This window comes from Rhinichthys klamathensis, unplaced genomic scaffold (assembly GCF_029890125.1).
Source record: "Rhinichthys klamathensis goyatoka isolate OS25496 unplaced genomic scaffold, OSU_Roscu_1.1 h1tg000152l_1, whole genome shotgun sequence".
Lineage (NCBI taxonomy): Eukaryota > Metazoa > Chordata > Actinopteri > Cypriniformes > Leuciscidae > Rhinichthys > Rhinichthys klamathensis.
The window spans coordinates 768,845-792,432 of record NW_026606687.1 but is presented as its reverse complement, the minus strand read 5'-3'; the positions used below and the strand labels follow the sequence as shown (position 1 = coordinate 792,432).

The 23,588-nt window shown below is 41.1% G+C and overlaps 1 protein-coding gene across 1 annotated transcript; it reads left to right on the top strand.

The window, feature by feature from the left end:
• The first annotated feature begins 379 nt into the window (after positions 1-379).
• mms22l (MMS22-like, DNA repair protein) lies at positions 380-18,620 on the top strand. The gene is made up of 25 exons (XM_056258486.1): positions 380-506; positions 852-1,049; positions 1,136-1,261; positions 1,354-1,406; positions 1,494-1,581; positions 2,390-2,567; positions 3,404-3,497; positions 3,603-3,733; positions 3,805-3,918; positions 3,994-4,170; positions 4,249-4,311; positions 4,472-4,591; positions 5,879-6,114; positions 7,852-8,361; positions 13,055-13,242; positions 13,515-13,665; positions 13,759-13,889; positions 14,804-14,943; positions 15,021-15,177; positions 15,332-15,501; positions 15,664-15,875; positions 16,035-16,201; positions 18,033-18,129; positions 18,214-18,381; positions 18,504-18,620. Exons 2-25 carry the CDS (start codon positions 874-876, stop codon positions 18,577-18,579), a joined length of 3,723 nt encoding a protein of 1,240 aa, XP_056114461.1. The 5' UTR covers positions 380-506; positions 852-873; the 3' UTR covers positions 18,580-18,620.
• Positions 18,621-23,588: the final 4,968 nt, after the last annotated feature.

Sequence of the window (23,588 nt, the reverse complement as noted above, 5' to 3'; positions counted from 1 at the left end):
TGCAGCCGGCGAAGATAGATCTGCATATGGAAATCAGGATAACCCTGGGTCCAGTTTTACTTAACAGTGATAAACTGATTTTTAATTAGATTGGAGTAATGTGGGGCAGACCAAGGCACTTAAAATAGATATGAATGGATCACGCACGCGACGATTCAAAATTGCCTCTCCTATTTATTTACTGCCAGTGCGAGCTGTGATTTTATAACACATTTCCTGCATGTAATGTCAATATATTTGTCGTTGTATTTGTTCCGCGTTCTTTAATACGCTTTCTTACTAACAATGACAAGCGCGCGCACAAAAACTTCTCAAGATTCTCAATGCTGTAATTTTATTACAGTTCCTAAACACGCCCCCGAGAACTTCTGGCCAATCAAAGAGAGGCTTGGATGGCCGACACGTCCGTGCGCATGCGCAGTGTTGGTGTGACTGTAGCGCGGGAGAGCATTGATACACTGGGAAGAAGGTCGTTCATAGACGTAGTTGTTGTCAACAGTGTTGAAGTAAGTGTTATTACAGAAGTTGTTATATTTGAAATGACTGATATAGTTGTGGCTGTTAAAAAGAACTGGTTTCTCTTTCTATTGACACAATTTCCAGGTCGATTGCTGGCAATTTAGCGGTTCGAAAGATAAGTGTTCACTGCTGAAAATAACAACTTAAAGCAGCCTCAGTTATTTGCTGCTCTTTTCTGGTTCAAGGTTGTCTTACAGCCTGGCATTTTTGGTTTATTAGTTTTATTAAATGGTTGTTTGGTTACATTACTCGGTCTAATTTGTTGTTAAAAGTGGCTTTTTTGCAAGGAGTAGGACATTATTTTCATTGTCTCTATTCAACACTCTTCCCAGTGGTCTGTTCCACCCTGTTGACATGGAGAGTGAATTCTCACAGTCCCTCACCCCACCTGTGTCCCCGTCTGCTCTGGATCATTATGGTGAATCTGCTCCCAGTCAGCCTCCCTGCTTCACCTGTGCTTATGAACCAGGTAGAGAAGAGACAGGACGACTGTCATCAAATGGCTACATCAGCAGAGGAGCCCTAAAGAGGTACGTACTTAGTCCAGATGTTATAATGATGATATTATCTGTGTCAACCTGTATATTACACTCATATCCTATTTTTCCATGATTAGGTTGTTGTTAAAGCTCGATCCAGCTCCTGCGGATTTTGAGGGGGACACGGTTGATATTTTTGACTTCCCATGGGTGACGGAAACAGCGCTGGTAGAATCTACCAAACTTCTGTTTGGCTTGTTCAGGTAGGAGTGCAGGTGTGTTGGCTCTGGAGGATTGCCATGTTGTCTGCTGAAACAGGAAGTCTGCTAATTTGACAATCTGTCTTTCCTTTCAGACAAAAGGTATTAAAACTGGAGACGCTGGTGCAGTCCAGCTCGCATGATTTCGGTAAGCATCTGGAGACAGAAAATGTGCTGCATTCTGACAATACTTTTGCCTTTGAAATATGAATAAGTATATTTTGACCCTTTTTAGGTCAGGCAAGCAGTCTTCATTATGAGGCAGAGGAACTCAGACAGGAGTGTGTGCTGTTCCTCAGCTATATCAAGGTCTTCATTTACAGGTACACATTTTAGGCCTTGTCCTCACTAATACGTTTTCGTTTGAAAATGCATCTTTTGCTCTCTGTTTTAGCCTTCCGGCCACACTGAGACGGCGTTTTTATTAATGAAAACAAAGCTTTTTGAAAACGCTTTCCAAAGTGGATAAATGTGAAAACACAGTTTTTGCGTTGTCAAAACGGAGGTATTCAAAAACGATTCTGTAAGTTTGGTCATGTGACGCACATTGAACCCGTAGATATTTGTTAATACTGGTATTGTGCCTGTTATGTGCTATTCACTTTCACACAGTTGCTAAAATATGTTACTTTGCACACTTCACATCACAGTCCTGCAAATATGACAGAAAATGTACGCGCATTTTCTGTCCTGCGGCAATACATGAGAGCAGTTGCGTTTTAGACCAAACATATGGTGACTGAGTGCGACCTGGACGCATCAGTAAATGGTGAGATATTTTGCTAAAGAAAATTATCCTGTCAGAAGAATTGCGCGATAATTTTTCTATCTGTATCATCTCAATGAGCTTTTGTGAGGGTTTACGCATGCGCAGTATGCTGAAGTTGGCGTTCTAGACGTTTCGGTGTGGATGCGAAACTTTTGGAAAACGTTTGAAAATGCTAGTATGGATGCATGGAGAGCGATTTAAAAAAAAAAACCCGCCGTTTTCAAATGTATCTGGATTAATGTAGACGTAGCCTTAGAGAGCTCAATGGTTTTGCTCTGTCAGTGTAAAAAAATGTGCTGTGGCTTGGTAGTACAAGCGTAATAATATCAGAAATGGGTTTCACATTGTGTTTTGATCTCCAGGTTCTTGGAGCCCTCACAATCCCTAGATGAAGGTCCTGTTCACCCCTTTAAAGACACGGAGGCTCAACTGCCCTCAGTCTTGGTGGAGGAGCTCTTCAGTATCACACTGCTTATTGGACGGATCAAAAATCTGCCAGCCAATGTCCAGAGTGCTTTTACAATTCAGCATCAGGGGAAGGTACTGCAGAACATGTGTGTCATGAAATAGCAAGTAGAGCTGTGCAATATAGTTAATGTCAAATTATACCTTTCAACCTTTTGATGGTATTTTTCAGAGAAACCATCATTTGACTGAACAGCCATTGTTGTCAATTTGATTAAAAATGCAGTAAAATGCAAAAGCAGTTAAATGCATTTTTTTTTTTTTTAATTAATAAAATAATCAAAACACTGTTTGTCACTAAATGAATGTTAAATCAATACAGGAAGAGTGACATTTTATAATTTTTGCTTATATGAACAAATATAACAGTACATCATACCGGTAATAATAAGCAATATTTTCCTATACATAAACTACCCTTCAAAAGTTTGGAGTTGGCAATATTTTTTTCATGTTTTTAAAAGAAAAAGGCTCTTATGCTCAAGAAGACTGCATTTATTAGATCAAAAATACAATAAAACAGCAATATTGTATTACAGTTTAACTTTTCTATTTAAATGTATTTTAAAATATAATTTATTCCTGTGATGGCAATGATTGTTTTGTTAAAAGAGAAAATTTAAAAGAATTTCATGGAAACGTAATCAGAAATTAACCAGAACTTCATCAGCATTTTTGCAATTACAATATCTCTTTCTTAATGCTTCATATTCACGCTTTTGGCCTACTTTGGTGGACTTTTGGAAGGCCACTGGCCAAATACAAAGTGCTTTAAAATGAATACGATACACACTATGTTGGTTCAGTTTAGATCTGCAACAATTATATTTTATCATATTACTTACCATAGTAGCAAAAGAAAGTGGGATAAGGGAAATAAACTACCGGTAACTGTGTCACCCACTTTACAGCTCTTTCCTCCATCTTGGCAATTATTGCATCTGCACCTGGACATCATCTGGTCTGTTCTGGAGATCTTGCACCTGTTGGAGCAAAGGATGATGGGTATGTTGCAATAGCTGAAAATGGGATGAGATTGTAAATCACACTTGTGACCCTGAATTTGGGACTGTCATATTAATGAGTGTTGGGTCTTGATGATTTTGAAAGGTCAGGTAGTTTACGCGCACCAGTTCGTGAATTTGACAGGCGAGACGCTCACGAACATCAGTCTGTTTGAGGACCAGGTCAACAACCTGCTCTGTGATCTCATTGGTCTGGCCATGAACAAATATAATAAGGTTTGTTTTTTAACAATAACAAATATTGTTGTGTTAAGTTTAGGAGGTAGAATCTTTTAGTCTCTCTCTAGGTGAGACCAACAGAGACTCTGAACACTCATCACTATCACTGCCTCTGCACAAAAGAATTATGGATTCTACTCATGCATTTACTGGAGCACAGGAGCAAAAGCATGCACACTCAGGTTAGCACATACACAATCTCTGCATAGATGGTAGTTTCGTATGATTCTTAATTCTATTTTTACTTTTCATTCCAGTCTTTTTGGAGTTATGTAAATGCCCTGCTGCAGACGGTTCTGAAGGGGACGCCTCCAGGAGACCGTGACCCAGGGCTCCCCATGCACTGTAAAGACCCTGAGGGCTTCTCCTGGTGGCTACTCACACACCTGGCCCAGATTGGGATGCACAACCGGAATGGCACTCTTCAACAGGAGGTAGATCAACACTAACTAGTATCACATGGTGAGATGTTATTAATTTTAGATGAACAATATAATGGTTTGTTGTTTCAGAAACAACTTGAGGATAATTGGAGTTTTGTGATCGGGCTGCTGAAGTCTAGCTGTGATCCAAAGGTGATTACAATAATGTTGCATATTCCTGTGTATTATGTGTTTATTTGGTTAATATGCTTGTTTATCTTGTCTGATGTTTATGTGTAGCATTACAGTAGATATTGTTTGTACTGTGCACACATGTCTTCTGAAGGTAAATGTCAATGTGGTCACATTTCAGAAAGCTGCACAGGAAGAGCAGATACGAATGGTGGTCCATTGCTGCCTCAGCCTCAGCTTAATGTGGGGCCCAAACGTCAGTGCTGTCACGACGCTCTGGGAATATTACAGCAAAAATCTAGTGAGTCATTTCTGCAAGATCACATTCATTATTTCAGTTATTTGAAGCATGATGTATAGTGACATCCAATTTTTTCAACATTTTTCTCTATTTAAATCTGAAAATAATAATAAGTTAAGTTAGTTTAAAATGAAATATAAATGGAAATGGTAATAAAGTTTTCATAATTTTAAATGTATTATTTTATATTATATAATATTATTATATTACTCATTACTGCAAAATCACATTCACATTTAAATAATATTTCAGTAACATGGCATTCATTGAGATCCAGAAGTCAGAAGAGTAAATTTTTTTGTGTGAAAATAATAACATTAATAATAATGTAATTAAAATAACATAACAAATAATATATAAAAATATTATATTAATTTATTATATTATATTATATTAATTTATTATACTTTTGATATCCATGCTGAATCAGATTTTGCAGAGTAATGGGCTTGAAGAATATATTCAATATATTGAAGAACATTTGATATAGACTTTAATGCTTCGATTAGATCAGCATATAAGAGACCCTTCAATACTACTTATAAAGGCCCCAATATACTTCAAGTGCAATTGAAGAACAAACTGATGTGATTTTAGAACAAAATCAGGCCAATCTGGTTTGTTTCAGGGGTGTGAAACAGCTTGCCAAAGCAAACTTTCCAGACAAGTTTGCTCTGGCTAGTAAACCCTTTCGAACTACTATTAGTCTATGGCGATGAAGTTATACGTTGGTGTGGCTCTGTGGCCCCGCCTCCTTTGACATGGAAATCATCTCCGGTTCATTCCTTCGAGATAAAAAAAGGTTAAAAAAAATACACTGGAGAGCTGCTTTATACTTGAAATTGAAGTTGTCATTCTAATTGAAAGAGACAGTGACACTGTTTTTTCATGTTTAATACTGTAAAGCTTCTTGATTTTAAGCAATCTATTGTATAAAGTGGTATATGAATAAGCATGCCGTAACTTGACTTCAGTGCCGAATTGCAGAGCATGTGCAAACATGTCCACATTGCTATGTTCAGATGCTTTCTTAACTGCTGTTTTCTCACTGTTGTCATTTTTGTTGTGTTTATTTTGTTATTGAGAGGAAAGCAATCAACAGAAATGTACATATTCATCTAAACGCCGTTTTCAGCAGTGTGGGCTGCTTTGCGATGTTCGCTAATAGTATATTGCTGGGCACGTATTTCAAACTTATTTTTATCTCTGTTAATGAAAATTAACTTCACCGGGAGTATATTGGGGTCTTAATTCAGAACTCTCTCTTCTCTTTTCATGTGCACGCAGAACGGCTCTTTCACTGTGCCTTGGTTAGGTGTGTCGGGGCTGGGCAGTATCAGCAGGACTCCCCTCTGTCTGTTGCTGCAGGCTAAGAGCTGCTGTAGCCCTGCTTCTGTCGGCTCCAGCTCTCACACGCAGCTCTACCGCTCAACCAACTCCTTCCATATCTTTCTGCGTATTCTGGCCCTTCACCTGAGCCAAGAACATGCTGGCGGGGCCCCCTGGAGACAGATCAAGGGCAGGTGAGAATGTGCCTTGGGACTATTTTCAAAGTTTAGATCTCGTCACCTCTGCGTCCGTTTTGCCTGGTGTGGCTCTGGTGAGACACTGAAACGAACAAAATGTGGATAATGAATTTACTGTCCGGACCGTGCTCAGCCGTGCTGCAACCGCGAAGGCTAATTAGCTAAGGAGCATAGCAGTTAATTCACCTTAACGCTGGCATTCGGCTTCCAGCAATGGCGTGGCGGGGGCTGACTTGGCTGGTTCAGGACCACCTCCTCCTCCCCACACACACAAACACACATGCCACACGGGGAGGTGTGGGCTGTGTGCTGATGGCACTCGGGCTTGGAGCACTCGGTGGGAGGCACGGCGCATGGTGCATTAATGAGATCGGCAGGGAGCGCGTTCAAGCTCGTACTCTGGGAATGAGCAGCATCTGCTCGTGGCAGGCGCAAAAAAAAGCTGTCCGTGATAAACAAACAAACAACCAGACAGACAGGCGAAAAACGCAAACAATATCTCGACAGCCTTCCGTTCATCTTTGGCTCATTCTCTGTCTCGGGTCAGTCTCTAAAAGCTTGCACCACACTTTCTTGCTCGGCGTCTATGTGTAGCCGTGATGTGGCCCGACTCCCCGCAGCCTTGCGTGATGTGTTTTTGTCCAAACATTAAACGGATGCTCAAAGGCCTGCTTGTAGTGCAGTGTGTTTGTTATGGAACCTGCAGGGTTCTGTTTGGGCCAAACAGTCAACAGTAGAAAGAAGGGGGGAGTGGAGGGGTTCAATATTGATTTCTCCTCCTGTGCTGCAGCAAATTGAGCCACACACGACAGTGCAGCTACCACTGTGTGCCTGAGTGTTTCTGACATTTAACATGGTCTTTTAAAGGCATTTCACCGTGGTGCCCGGAGGATCAAACAACACACACTCTCTCTCTCTCTCTCACACACACACACACAAAGAAGCAAACTTGCACACACTGCTCACAGGCACACAGCTCTCCAGGATAACTGAACGTCTGTAGGAGGTTAGCGATGAGTTGAGTGCTTAGGTTAGAGTGAAAGTGTCGTTATAATGTTTGATCCTGATAGACCCCAACACCTGTTTCACAGCTTTTTATATGTATAACAGCATTTGTGTGCTAGAAATATAATTGGAATGGATTAAATATTGAGTCCATAAGGACAATTTTGTATTGTAGACATTGATTTACATTAGGGCAAAGTATAGCCAACTACATATCGCAATATATATTTCACAAAAGTGAAGTCCTGAAAGTCTGGGGCAACTTTGAAAGTCTAGTATTCAAATTCTGGCAATTCTGGAAAATCTGGAATTACCACGGGAAATAATTTTGTTATTTTGATAATATAATTTAGGGAAAAACTATAAAGATAGCCCACTGTGTGACTATTGTGTGACTATACTATGTTACATTCATTGATATTTTACACCCATTTTTGTGCATTGCAAACGTAAAAGTCTTTTTGTAAACGATTCATCCATTCATTGACCTCATAATGCTTAATCAAATTGTCATAACTCAATCTTCTGGTGAAACAACAGACTTCTGTATGCCAGACTTCTCAAACCATTTTGTCTGCTTAAACCCCACCTCTTTCTTACAATCAACTGCAATCTAACATTCAGATCTGCCTCCAATGGCCTTGAACTTTTTTTTGTAAGATAATTATAAATATCGTATTAGCAGTTTTTATTCCACATCATGAATGTGTCTGTCTCGCGTGTCCACAGACTCTACTCAAAGTTCCACCAGAGGCGGATGATGGAGCTCTCTGACACTGGCCTGCTGCACTTCCTGCTGCTCTTCCTGGTCTTGGCGCAGTGTGCAGAGTTGGAGGACGTCGCCAGCCGAGCGTGCGACTTACTCGCTATGCTGCCCGCCGACTCCACTCCCCCGGCCCTGCGTGCGCTGCAGTGGAGAGGCCAGCTGGCTCTCGTGCTGCTGTATTTGGAGAAGGGACTGGATGCTGGCGCGTTGGCGGAGCAGTTGGCTGCCTACTTTAGCCAAGCGGCCCGTGAGTTCTACCTGAAGACCACCGAGCCTTCTCGCAAGCTAGCTCTCTGGACGCCACTTAGCTCGTACCTAGAGGGGGTGAGCGAGGTGTTCGAGACGAGTTCTAATCTTACGCTGTCAGAGGAGAGGCTTCTGAACGAGGGCTTTGGACTGCTGCTGCCCGCCTGCCGCCAGTCAGAGCTCAGCTCCGCTTTGGGCTTCCTGCAGACGGTGCTGGCGCAATTACGGTGAGAGTACACACATGTAAAGATATGGCAGTTCCTCGAACACACAAACACACAGTGATCCCAGAAGCTTATACATATGGCACCCTGGCCCCCGCGCAGCTCAAATCTCTCCCTTGCATCCCTTGTATGTTGACAATGGCTTGATTGTGCAGTAGTTACAACGCAGTGTGGAGATAAGCTTATCCATTGTGAACAGAGCCCCTGTAAGCATCTCTAGGGGCCTGCGGCACCCAGGTCAGCCCGTATAGGTGCTGGAAGAGAGCTGTGTTGAGTTTCAGCCCATGGGTCCGGTCCTGGATGGAGACGGCCGAGTGTGGGCAGAGCTGAAGGGAGGGACGAGTTCATGGCAGGGACATCGGTGTGCCTTACACGGCTAACACTGTCAGAGGTGGCTAGGGTGCGATCAAGTAAGGTGTCCGTGTTTGAGAGCGTGCACACACACAGTCCTCCAAGGTAAAGAATCTAACTCTGAATCACTTTAACACAGCTAATTCCCACAATTCTGAGGCAGGGTCTCAGGGTGGGGGGCAACTCATTTGCACATTAATGGGCGGTAAAACTTTTTTTCCCAAACGGGCTCACGTTGGCAGTGGCACTAAGATCCCACTGACCCAGTTTAAAGGGACGGGGCGCTCTTCAACGTGTCCTTACAAATTACTCTTAATTTCACTGTGGTACTGTTGTATCGCTTTTATTAATGCGTTTTCACTGACACAATTAATGTGTTATTATGTGGTCTGGTAAATTAAACCTTGTCTTCATTACGGCTGTTAAGTTGGAGGTGGCATGTGCAAGCCTTACGTGAATTAGCCAGCATGCGGCTACAGGGCGATGTAAGGCAGACTGTAACTGACGGATGATTCACGCAGATAACACAGGCCAGGCTCTAGTCACGCTCTAATTCTCCTCATTGCATTCCCTGCCACGATCCTCTGTGTGTGTGGGCAGTGAGATCGCAATGGTGACCCCTGCAGCACGGTGGCGCCTTTGCCAAATGACTAATCGAGTTCTAGCCAATCGATTAATCTGGTTCCTTCCCACTGCGCTTTCAACCGTGCTCCCCATCTCCCCTCAGGAAAACAGAGAGTGTGGTGACACTGAGGCCAAGAAGGGAGGTGGTGAGCATTATCTCTGTTTTTCTCTGTTTCTGTTCAACGCAGCTGGGGCTGTTTGTCAAACTCATTTAAGAACCCAAACCAGTTTTTACTTGCCTTAAAATAGAGTTAAGTTACATCACAGCCATGAACTGTGATTTGCTACTTGCTAGTCAGTTGCAGTTGGTATTAGTGGGCCAGACCCATTTGAAATGATTTTTGTCAATGTTTAGGAGTACATTTGCACAAGGGTTTTCAGAGAAAGTTGGAAAAATGTTTTTTTTTTGTTTTTGTTTTGTTTTTTTATTAATAATATATCAGTTCATATTTAAATAATTTCTTTTGGTTTTTGTACATGATAACATAAATACCAATTATTTAATAAAAAAAATATGTATATCACACTTTCTATTTTTTTCACACAATATGTGTGGGTATATATATATATATATATATACTACCATTCAAAAGAAAGAAATTAGTAATGATGCATTATATAAATAAGAAATGATAGAAAAGAGTAAAGCCATTTGTAATGTTCAAAGAAATCTTCTTTCTATTCATCAAAGAATCCTGAAAAAATGCATACAAATATTAAGCAGCAGAACTGTTTTCAACTGATAATAATAAGAAATGTTCTCTAGACTCTAGAGCCTTACTGGAATTTCGGTTGCGCTTTATTTTAAAGTACGTCTACTTACAGTGTACTTACCTAAGAAAGTACTGTTTAAAGTCCCCCTGTTGTGAAAATCAAGTTTTTAATGTCTATGTGCTGTTTTTAATATGGCAAACCATGTGCAAATTAATAAGTCACACCAATGTTGAGTATTTTTATCTTTAAAACTGCAGTGATCTAAAGACAGTTTCAAAAACACGGTTTGAGACCGCTGGTGTTTCTAACGTCACAAACTACCTTGGAACCAATCACGTATGTGCCAGTGGGCTGTAGCGTATCATTAACTATAACCGCTCTGAAGAAGCCGGGTTATCCTGGTATATTTTTCTGTTGATACGAAAAATCGGGTAGATTTAGCAATATAGTGTGTATGATGTATATTACGATGATGTTATGATGAAATGTATGCCTTTCTCCACTGACGTTCTGAGTTGTTCAAAGCATTTCTAAGGATACTGATTGTTAGAAGGCAGCTGTCTGACTCTGAGATGGTGAACGAACGGGAACATGGTTTATGTAACATTAGCAACACATTATTAGCTGGTTGATAAGGGAGTCAAGCAAAAGGCTAATCATATTAATTACCGTTATGTCCGACACTGTAAAGAGCGATACCATTGTGCAGCGTTTACCTCAGTAAGTTGAGATAGTGGATCTCTGAGCTGGAGTGAGTGGAGGCGGGGCTAATTTGAATATTCATGAGACCGCGTATATTAAATGATGCTAGAGTGTAAAGTTATATTTAAAAAAAATTTTTTCAAAGGATTTTTTTTTTTTAAATGTCATTTTGGTGATCAAAGATGAGTTTTAAGGGAGAAAATTATTGACTACAGGGGGAGCTTGTGTTGGCGTATTTACTATTGAAATGGAAAGCTAAATGTTTTCATCTGCTTTAGGTAGAACACTAGCATATAAATTAGCCTCAAAGCTTATAGACATAGATTAAAAGCCACAAAACTTTGATTCTAATTTCATGGGGTCCATCCCCACCCCTCTCTAGTATACCTACTTACTATTTTGAAAGGCATATTAGCTGATACTATAACATATGCATGGTCAGAAATAAGTACTTTTGCTTAATGTCACAGTGAAGGACGTGGTCCTCCATCAACATGGGGTGTGTGTTGAGCGATACCGAGATATCAGAGCTTACGCGCTGTGTCAGATGGCGTGCTCATGATGCTTATCTGAGTGTGTGATTCCGTGTGTCAGTTTACACGAGGGTGCCCGGCATGATCGTGTAAGTCTGTGTGTATGTTCCAGAGGTGTGTGTTCAAAATCTGTGCTGCAGTCCAGGGAGAGATTAAACGAGTGTTCAGATGGTATGGGGTGTGTGCGTGTAAGACGCTTCGGTGAGGGGATTAAGTGGGGTCTCTGACAATGTCTTGTACAATGAGGGTTGATGGGTGTGAAAGGCCCATTCCGCCGCGTTAACGAAGCTAATGAATTCACTCTCTAATCGATTGTCTCAGCTCTCCGTGGATTAGATGCAACCTTGCTGGAAGGCGCAAAGGTGTGTGCATGTGCGCGCACACGTGACGCTCACCCCGGCCCTTTCCTGGCACTCTCACTTTCATCGCTGAGAATGACAGGACAGGAGGATCATCTCCAGTCTAAATGAGATTACAGCCCCTTCAGCTGCTTATCTGAGCTAATGCCAGCCGCTGCAGAGCCAGACTCGTGCTCTCAGCCTCCCATTCAGACCCAACCTCACAGCTACCGCCAGGCCACGGAGGAACCACTTGCCCCACACCAGCGCACACCGTCTAATCCCTCTGTCCAGAGAGATGAGGAGAATTTCGCAGAGAAAGAGAGGGCAGGGGGGACGGAGATAATACAGACAGTGAGAAAGGCAGCAGTCAAATGTAAGAAGGCTGTAATAAGGATGAATCTGGAAAGATGAGATGGGGGAATAAAACAGAAGAACTTTTGTGAGGTTGACTGAATTTAAGAAGAGCGGGGCAATTATTTTCAAGCTCTTAATGCTTGTTTTTAGTCTGCAAAAAAAGTTAATGACACTACTATAAATTTCAAACTTGATTCAAATCTGTCCGACCAGTCGTCAAGTGTGTGCACTGTCCTGATTATGGGGGGGAAATGGGAATGGCAATAAGACAAAACATCAAACTGCTACTCGCATCATATTATCATCTCATATCTCATTTCTTTTTATTTTTAAGCTCCTCTTCTTCTTTGTAACTTAAAAGCTGTTGCAAACCCTTTTTCCATGTTGTTTGTTGACATGTCATCAAGAATTTTTGTAAGAAGTTTGGTGTTTGAAACCAAGGAGGTCAAGAACTCCAAAAGCATATTAGCCATTCAAAAGTAGCAAAGTATTCTGACTAATATATATTTTTACATAATATATTTGTATAATGTGTAATAGTATTTTAAATAATTATATAATAAATAAAAAAGTGAAAGTCACATGTGAAGGCCAAGTATGACAAACCATACTCGGAATTTGTCCTCTGCATTTAACCCTTCAAAGTTAGTGCACACACATCAGGAGTAGTGAGTAGTGAACATACACACACACACACTGCAAATTCAGCTTTTCCATAAGAGGAATACATTACATTTTAAAATATATAACCATTAATTTAAATTGGGTTAATATTTCACAATATATTTTTATCAACTAAATGCAGCCTTGGTGAGCTTAAGAACCTTCTTTCAGAAACATAAAAAATCCTACCGACCCCAGGCATTTGAATGGTAGAGTATTTGGAATGTTTATAATGTATATAGCCGCTATCAATTCATTATAAATCATTATTCAATGTTTTCAATACCTAATTTTTTTCTTCCCCATTTTGTTGTTTCTGGAGGAAATAGTTGCACAAAGGGCTCACCGACACTACAGCCAAGAAACTGCATGTCTTGAAGTGTGCGCTTGGCATTAATCTGTTTCTCTTTTTAGGAGAGTTCACCAGCACTGTGGCCAGCCGTCTCACTCCGTAGACTCTCCCGGTTGGGCTCTTCTCCCCAGCGTGGCTAAAGAGCGCCACCAAGCGGTGGCAGCTGCACTCTGGTCCCACTTCTTCCCCTTCCTGTGCAGCATGAGGCTTTCCCAGACCCCCCCGCCACAGCTCGCGGACGCCGCAGCAGGTCAGGGAAACGGAGAAAATGAACTCTTGTTCTCTCAGGGGCTCTCTTTGCATGGCTGCCTTTTCTCTGTGGGCTATGCTCTAAAAGAGCTGAATAGAAGGGAATTGTATGCATGTGCAGCTGTTCTGATGCACACATCCACAACAACTCATCAGTGTGATGTTTTTTTTGGGAGGGGGGGGGGTCTTTCTTGTTCGAGAAGTACAGCTCTTTTTTAGGGGTAGAAATGTGGGAATGAATGTGTAAAAGCTAATAGTATTTTATGTTATTAGGCTTCACACTTTTGGGATTAGACATGCCTGGCTCTGCCCCTCAAAACCTACAACCCCACCCCATCCAGTCCATTATGCAGAGCTTCGGCTGGGATGAGATGCTTCACCCCCTGCTGGTAACCCACTATCTAAATCATCTGCTGCAAAATGGGTGAGTGTCTTTTCTCCATTTACTCTTTCTTCCTGTATGTAGTTAGACTGGCTCTACTGTGAGAGTGAGCTCAACTCTTCTTCTCTCTCACAGAGAGATGGTCAGTTGGGTCAGCTCTGGGCCAGGCTCAGGTTCGGCCCAGGCTTTATGCGTGCGTTCCTGGATCCGCTGTGTTCTACAACAGTACCTCCATAAAAGCCAAGATGCCCCAGATACAAGAGCAGGTACAAAGATCTTATCAAGTCATTCCGGGCATGGTATGGCATGTGGTTAAAGAGATAACTCGTGTAAAAATTTTAATTGTCATATTTACTCAACGTCATGTCATTCTAAACCTTTATGACTTTCTGGTTTTGGTTTTGATAAAAACATGTAAAATAAATTATACATGTTGATGTATAATACACTTTAACAGTAAAATTGTGGCTATCCTGCACTTAACTCTTCAGTCAAAGTCCCTTTCAAAGAAAGTCAGCCGACATATTTGCAATACCTAGAGGCAGGTATTTTGAGCATGCAAGACCAATTCCTATCTCATCACATTTAAATAGCATGTTTTAATTCAGCAACAAAACCTTACATGAGTGTTCACATAAATGTTTTTTACACCCACATAGTGAATAAACAGCATATATTTCAGATCCAGCCAATGCGCAGATCTGTGCGTCTCAGGACACTGTTTCTATGGGAACCAGAGCATCTAACAGCAGCTGCGATGATACGATGACTTTTTCCAATTCATAGTAATAAGAATGAACCATTGTGGTGTGTACATACAGTATTTTCTTCAGTCCGGTAGCGGTTCTCCTGATGTAAAAGATGGATTTCCTACTGGACTGTATGGCACACAACAAGAGCAATTTGAGCCGCCCTTAAATACCAGGATGTTAGGAACACTTGTAAAACGATCAGTGAGTCGCAGATACTTTTTGTTGACAATCTTGGGCCTAAAGTTAGTCACAATATACTGCGATCAAATTGACCCAAAAAAAATGAATGGCGCGAGTAATAAATATGACGAATTAAATTTTTGTGTGAATTAACCCTTCAACCTCAAGTCACTCACAAATGGTAGCGAACCGGTATTCTTAATATGATTTGGGTGTCAGAGCGAGCAGCTGTGGTATCGTGTGTACAGGCAGAAGTCTGGATGAACAGCTGGCCGAGTTAACTAGACAGGTCCTACGACTTCCAGAAGTTGAGTCTGTGCTGCAGAGAGCAGGCCTACATCCTGGTGCTATCAAAGATCCCAAACCTGCAATGGCTGTGTTCATCAAGGTACACACACTCAAACCAGATGCTCTAATATATAAGCCATACTGTATTGCCAACACTGTGCATTTGTGCTTTACTAGGCTGTAGGTCGATCATACTGTGAGCTCCAGATCCTCTCTGAGCGTTCTTCAATGGTGTCTCGAGCACTGGAGTATGTGGGAGACATCCTCAAATACATCAAGCCTTACCTGCTGAACAAGAGCCGAGAGGGTCTACAGCTGGCATACTGGACCGTAGGTCTGTGCCCTTTTACACAGTGTACTCTATCTCTTCTTGTTAAATGTCATTTTTTTCAATGGTAAATGAATCTTATTACTGAAGTAAAACGGGTTGCGAACAGCACTTCATGTTTGTTTACTACAAGTTTATGGTGGTTTTGTGCATTTTTCAGGCTGCTTGGTTAAGCATTGGAGTCAGCTGTTGGCCACCTCCAAAGCCCAGCAATTGCTCTTTCGCATTGTAGATGTGCTCTTACTGCCCCACGCTCTCCTCCAGCAGGACAGTGGCGTGCACACCCAAATGCTGTCGGCCCTCAAAGACAGTCTGCCTCTGTTCCTGCAGGTTAACACACCTCCTTCACATACTGTGCAAATCCAATCCCTGTGTTTAGACTGCTGAAACTCTTTCTCTATATCCAAAGGTCATTGTTGATTTCAGGATTGTAGAAAAAAATGTGTGAATTCCCTAACTTTGTCATAACTAAGATTTTATCTGCATCTTCAGGGTTTGTCCATGGCAGTGAGTGTGTCCCATTCTCAGGGGGCGTACCTAAAGCAGCAGCTGCACAGTGTCATTTCCCAGTACCTGAGCCGCTTCCTCCCAGCCACGCCCTCTACTGGAGCGGTGGTCAATCATCCTGTCCTGCTGGCAGCCTGCGAATCAACAGCCACCCAGCAGGGGGAAAGACTCAGAAGGAGCATTCTGCACGTGCTGAAGTAGAAGTCTTTTCTCTGTTGATTTCATATTTATACCTAATGAAACAACAATAAGTAAATCCTATGTAGCTTCTCAGATAGTCTTGAGTATAAAAGGAGAAGTCCAACCTTTCAGGAATAACTGTTAGAATGAATAAAATGTTCTGTCTGTCTCTGCAGAGAAAACTTCCTCCAGTTTAAAGGTGTCGCTCCTCCCCCTCGACTCGCTGCCGTTCTCTCTTTCCTGTTGGAGCTCCTGAAAAGGAACAGTGACCGAGATCCTTCCTTACTCAAGATACCCCTTCCTTTGGTGCTACGCTCACTGATGCTGGTCAATGAGCCACAAGGTTGGCAGGAAAAAACATATAAAGGCCCGTTGACACCAAGAACCATAGTTTATTCACATGTGCTGGAGTCCTGTTCAGTCAACATAACTACACCATTTTGTTTTTAGTCATTGTCTGTTAATGTTTTTTTGTTCAGCTTAAAAAAATTGCTCTGAAAGTAATTGAAAAATTATATAGTTAATCTGTTATCGTTATTTAATACCGGTTTGGTACATGAGGAGTGTTCGCATGGGCCGTGAGCAACTGAGCCTAGTGAACGTGCATAGAGAGGAATATTGAGCAGAGCGTCACAACACGCAGTGACAATGGCTAGAGTGAGAGTAAAACTTGAGCCCTGAACACTGAGTGGGGCGGCATATATTTTCGGCTCGTTTTTTTTGGGCTGTTTTTCTCTTTCGACCAATAACCGAAAATTAAATTTTCGACTGATAATTTTCAGCTGCCGAAATTTCGGTGCATCCCTACTTCCGTGTCACATGATCCTTCAGAAATCATTCTAATATGCTGATTAAGTGCTCAAGAAACATTTCTTAACATCAATGTTGAAAACAGTTCAGGGTTAGTTCACCCAAAAATTTTAATTCTGTCATCATTTACTCACCCTCATGTTGTTTCTAACACTTAAGACTTTCGTTCCAGCCTAGAAATCTAGACGCACCCTAGCGGCAGCAAAAATTATTTTGCAGCAAAGTGTGGTCTAGCAACTCTCCATAGACTTTTGAGCTGGAAAAAACAAAAACTGGTCCGGCCAATCAGATCGTGTAGAGTTGGTGGGCGGGCTTAACATAATGACGGCAGAGTTATGACGGTTCCGCGTGATTTCCATAGGTGATTTCCCTCTGCTTGAAAACAAAGAAGATGGTGCTGGCGAACAGCGGTCTTTTGAATCGGCTTTGCCTGCGACTCTGGATGACTTGGAGTTAAGAGAACGTCACTTAAGTCATTCCTAAAAAAGGAAGATGTGTTCAGAGTTTTGACGACCGGATACGGCAAAAGTTTAATATACCACCTAGCTGGTTCACTGGTGGAAAAACGCATGGGACTCACTCAGCCACAGCCGTTCGTTGCTCTGGTTGGTTGTAGCCCTATCCTATTGCGTGCCGAGGGATATTGAAAGACAACCGATTATCCCGCCCCTCGGATTGAGGTATGCCAATTGTGAGTTCTCAGACCTAACATCTTGATGTAGGTCTGGCTTGCCAGGCTACTTTCGTTCATCTTTGGAACACAAATGTAAATATTTTTAATGAAATCTGAGAGCTTTCTGTCCCTCCATTGACAGCTACGCAACTACCAATTTGACGCTTCAAAAAGTTCATAAAGAGATCGTAAAACTAATCCGTATGAATTTAGCGGTTTAGTCCAAATTTTCTGAAAAGACTCGCTTTATATGATGAGCAGATTGAATTTAGGCTTTTGTTCACATATAAACATTGATCAGCTACACATCAGTTATGGTAAACCGAAGCTCAAGCATGTTAGCTTGACACGTGACAGTTAGGTTCATTCTCGTGTGTAACGCAGCACGCTTGAACTTCCGCAAGAACCAATGAGGTTTGTCGAGCAAGTTCGGTTGAGCTTCTATGTTCTCTGATCAAATTTATATATGTGAATAAAAGCCTAAATTCAAGGGGAAAGAGCACAAAAATTGCCCTCACCTTATTTTACCACAATTTTAATAAAACGAGCAAGCAGTGAGACATCGCTTAAGCATTGTAACTCATTAATTAGAGAGATCATCTTTCAAAAAGACCTCCTAACTGCTGCTAAAAATGAAAATGGAGTATATTTCATTGTTTTCATTTAATCAGATCCCTGTTGTTTCTCTCAGTAAAGCGGCTGAGCACAGAGATCACGCAGCTTATTGTTGAGAGGTGCACCGCTGCAGTAGGAGAGCAACCATGTGAACACATCACTACTATTCTACGGTAAGGCAGCCACACTACTCAATGCTGCTTTAGAGACTGTTCTCTCACTCTGACTTACCTTTTCTTTTCTTTTTTCTTTCCCAGGGCTTTCATGGAAGAGAATGAAGGCGTATACGACCAGCAGGTGTATAATGTTTTCGAAGTTTTAGCCGTCCTTCACCCCTCCACAGTGACGGCTCTTATTCCCTTTCTGTCACTGAGCCTTAGAAAGACAGAGTGCAAGAGAGGTCTGGGAAAGAATACCTCACTAAGGTATGGCAAAAGTAACCTACATGTCAGCTGAGAACTGAGAAGAAACCTAATGCTAAAACCAGTGCTATCCATCCCCGTTTCCTTTTTTCCTACTTAAAAAAAAATCTCTCTTACTGTTTTAGGAATGGCTATAGGAGGTTGTTGGCCCTGCTTGGAGACAGTGGGCAGGCTGAGATGATTAGTTTAGAAGAAGACTGACTTCAGTGCATGCATCAACTCTCAATCCTCTAATGTAGACTTGATAGTGGATATATTGTGAATAAACTTTGTTTGAATACCCTTGTGTTCTGTGCTTTGCTATCAGACATCTGTCATAGTAATACAGTGCTTTGGTTAGGGTGCTGGTTCGTGAATAGCTGGTCAAAAATCAATGGTCGTTTACTCATTTGGTGCAAAATGCTACCAAAATTTAAGATATGGGTACAAAAAATGCCCCAGTATGAGTTCTTGTTTTCATATTTAAAAACATAGTTGAGCAATATCACAAGCTTGTTTTTCCTGAATATCAGCACGATTGCAAATGTGATTGTTGAAATCATTTTTATGAATCAACATTGAGATCGCTTACTCAAAGAAAGCTTGCGATTAGGGATGTGAATTTCTGCCAAATGACATTCGAAAATCGAGGAGCAAAAGTCGATTATCGTTCGAAAATCGAAAAAAAAAAAAAACGCACACTCACAATGACAGAAAGGGAGGCCAATTTCATCTTTAGCGATTTGTCATCAAACAAACTGTTTATTATTTGAACAATTAACATGTTTTCGTCGGGGTTTTTTTAACATACCAGTAGTTAAATATATAGAAAAAAACAATAAGCAGGACAGTCCGTTTTTGCATCGCCAAACCAGATGCTCGTTAGATAAAAAAAAATAATGTCATAATGATTTTATGCAAACCTGCCTTGTTACTGCAAAAGCCTACTTTTTAAACAAATTAGTTTCAATCAAAACTATTCGTGTGATGCCACTGCGCAATACACACACACACACACATTACCGCGGGATGGCGGGTGTTCATTTCATAAACTGTGGACAATGGTAGCTTATTTAATGTAGCCTATAAATGAATGTATTGTCCAAAAAACTGATAATGTCATCATACTTGTAGTGCTATCGTCGAGTAATAATCTGTTTGGTTGTAAAATGTATTACCTGAATGAAATGAACTAGAATGTATCGTCCTGTGGAATCATTCATTCACAGACATCATACGAAGATGTTCAACTAGATCTTCATCGCTGGCAAAAATATGATGCATTTGCAGATTTGCTTTCACTAGACTAAACTGTAGGTCCACGGCCACTTCATCCAACGCTCTTGATGTTCTTAAATCTTCCTGCTACGACTCCGTGTCGAGTGTGAATTGAAAGCGCTTCAGACGATTCAGTGCGCGAGGAACTGAACAGATCATTCAAACTGATTCGCGAACCGATTTAGACAGATCTGCCAACTTGTTTGATGAAGTCTTTGAACAGAATCGACTCAAAAGAGTGATTCATTTGTGAATGGAGCATCGCTCATGCCCATAAAAAAGACACAGCGCGCTTGGAATAAACTACGCATTTAACAACATGTTTGCATTAAAATAAAGTAACGAGAGGAACGTCGCCCAACGTAGTGAAGTAAATGTAGATTACTTTGTTACTACCATAGACGGTTACTACCAGAGACAGTAAAGGTTAGTCTACTACCCACCTCTGTTGGGCGCAGAGTTAACGGTCACGTGACGACAATGCTCTTCTTCTGTTGTTTGTTTACACTATAAAACACTGGTATCCTAGATCGCGCAGGAGGGGGTTTCATTCATGTTAGTGACGCCTTGTGTCCCTGACAGGAAAATACCCCGCTGCGCGATCTGTGACAGTATATGCGCGCCGTCAATTATGTCACATTGGAATTGCGCGAAAATATAACGATATTCGAATAAGCAATTTTATGATCGAATTTCGAACGCAGTTCGACTATTCGAAGATCGCGACTCATCCCTACTTGCGATTAATCGGAAAATGTTTACCCAGCCCTGTTTCTGCCAGTCACATCTTGGGGATTACAGTGAGATGTCTACCGTTATCAAACAGCACTTCTGGACAGTCCACTTTTCTGACAACTGAACAGACTAGAAATCAAAATCAGTCATGAAACCACAAATATGACACCTATGGCTCCTCAATCACCTCGACACAAAACCTTTCCTTTAACTATTCATACTGTTGGCAATCTCCATGCAATTCTGGGCACAAATTGCCTAGAGCCTCTCCACTCTCTACCGTTATTTTTCCTACCCCTCTCCTCCATCCCAATCATTCCTTCCATTTCCATCTCAGCTCCCGGTCCTCTCTTGCAGCCGGCGCGCTCGCACCTTGCCCCGCAGTGTGGCACAGGCATCACACTTCATTAGAGCAGAGCCATCAAATGAGCAGTGTTTTCTCTCTCACCTCAGTCGCTGTGTATCTCCATCACATCGCTCTCTCATTCTCTGAGCTATTCAGAGTAACTATTTTATGTTTTAACAGTTATGAGATAAGTTCCACCACCTAAAATGACCAAATAGAATAATTGTTATTGTATGGTGACAAATTAGCACTGCAGAATTTAGGGAGCTGCCTTGCTACGACCTATAAAATCAGCTCATTATTCATTACTTTTTGATATTGAGCAAAATAAGTAGGGCCAAAAAATTCTCCCCAACCATATTTTATGGAAGTATATCAGACCTGTAAACTCATGGAAAAAAGGATACAATTCTAGTCATAGATTTTTTTTTTTTAAAAGTGAAATACTTTATAAAATAAATTAAAAAATATTAGTCAGAGAAAAAAAATATATATATATACAGTATCAAACATCCTTACCCAGTAATCAGTGTTGGGGTAACGCATTACAAATCAGATTTCTTTTTTAACTATAAAAGTAAAGCAATACTTACAAATTTACATGGAAATATCTCAGTTACTTTTTCAAACAGTAAATTTTTTAACAATAAGTTATTAAAAAACAAACAAGCAAGTAAGCCCAGTCCAGATGAGCAAAATTTACATTATGCATTACTTTCCATAAAAAGTAACTAAGTATTGCAATTAGGTCATTAGCTTATTGTAATGCACTATGTTTAAAACTAAGTAACTTTCCCCAACACTGCCAGTGATCACAAATGACTGGAAAACTTCACTGGTCACAAAGTAGAGTGGGAAACCTGTAAATAGGTTTTGGAATAAAGCTATTGCTCGTCTCTTGTTTGCATCCAGTGTAGGACTAGAACTGAGAGTGAATCGGACAGCAATGACTCGTTCAAACTAACCAAGAAGCAGAATTCCACAGTCAGTCCGAGTCAACACTCAAATCAGAAGATCCTGTCATTTTGGTGTCAGCCAGTCTAGAAACTCCATAGCTAAGCAGGATTAAAGCAATGCATGCTTGTAAGAGATGGTCCCAAACTAAAGGAAGAGCGTTTTCAGGCAGTTTAACCAAGACAAATGGGTTCAGATAGGGCACATCTTGAATCTCATGAGTTAACGCCAAAGGGGGGTTGATTCCCAAGACAGAGGCCTAAAGCAGACATCCCTGTGAGACCTCTTTTTGAGTTTGCAGGACTGAAATCCTCTTTAAAATCTCCAGAGACTGCCTTTACATATCAAAATGCATCAGATCAATCCAAAACAATGCTAGACAGACTTATAATCAAACATTGATCAACTGCAAACTCTATTTCATGTCTAAAACCAATATACATATGTGACTATTATGCTTAGATCACACATACTTCATGCAATTGTTACTATTCAATGGTTTATTGGAGGTGTGTCTTGCTTACTATGTGTGAATGATTTCTTGAATTATGGTGTGGATCAAATCCATGTAAAATGTATTGTACTCTCATAAAATTCATATCTAAATCATACCCGGCTAGAGCTGGAAATTTAAGAGACCATGTGACTAATCCGATAACATGTAATTTGTGTGAGAGGAGGAGAAATAGTCACACCCTGAACCAAAGACAATACCTAATTGGTCAGAATCTCTAGGGGTTGGATAAACATCCGAGTTTAAAAACTCTGGACATGATCAAAGCATTAGATGAGATACTGTAAGTTAAAATGGGTTAAGACTGGTTATGGGATGAGGGATGAGGTTGGGGTCAGAGTCTAAAGCAGCATCACACAAGTTTCTGTGTATTAGAATAGTTCAATAAAGAGAAGTGTCTTGTGTTATGTGCTTACGAATATGGGGCCAGATTTACTAAACAGGGCAAATTAGCATGCGAGCGCAATTCCAAAATAGCGCCGATGGGAGTGGAAAGATCTGCGCTTGATCTACTGACGACACGCAAATAATAGATTTATAATATTTATCAAATAAATAAGGGCGATAAATAATGGAGCACATACCAGTTAACTGATGAGCGCATACCTTAGTAAATCACCTTGATTGATTCATTTAAATACTCTCCTCCCATAAATTTTGCATCTGAAAGGGAAACTCCAACAAATGCATATGCAATAAGGTCAGCCGCGAAAATAACCTTGTCCATGCCTTTTCAGCGCAATTTTTTGCTGACACGCAGTCTTTAGTAAATCCTGATAGTTTTTTGGTAAATCTGAAAACCAAATTTTTTGGTAAATCATCCACACTACTGCGTTTTAGTTTAGAAACGGATAATTAAAACGAATACGATCTCCGTCCACACCAGCGTTTTAGCTGCGTATTAGAATTGATCTCCGTCCACATTAAAACGACTGAAAACGCGGATCACGTGACCTTTCGCCAACACTGGGCATGCGCGCACCGGTGTAAACACAACTTCATTGATAAAATTAGCCCACCATGCTCTGGGTTAACCCCAAACCGACGCTCCATGTACGGTCAACGCCGCCGCTGCACACGGGAATTGTCACAGATCGCTCGAATAATAGCTTGACTCCGGCGCATGTAGGCAGTTATAGCGTTGTAAAATGCAGAATTTACTTGTACAACAGCTGCTAGCAAAGATATAGGCCTACGCCATGACTGATGACACCCAATCATAGAGCCGAGCGTGAGCCTCTACTACGTCATCGTTTCTAAAGTTCTCCGTTTTGACCAGTCTACACTAAAACGCCCTCCGGAGATTCAAAACGAAAAACGGGTCGGCAGCGTTTCTAAACTTCTCCGTTTTGGGTCTCCGTTTTTGCCGTTTTAGTGTGGACGGGAGGTGCAAACGTAGCAAAA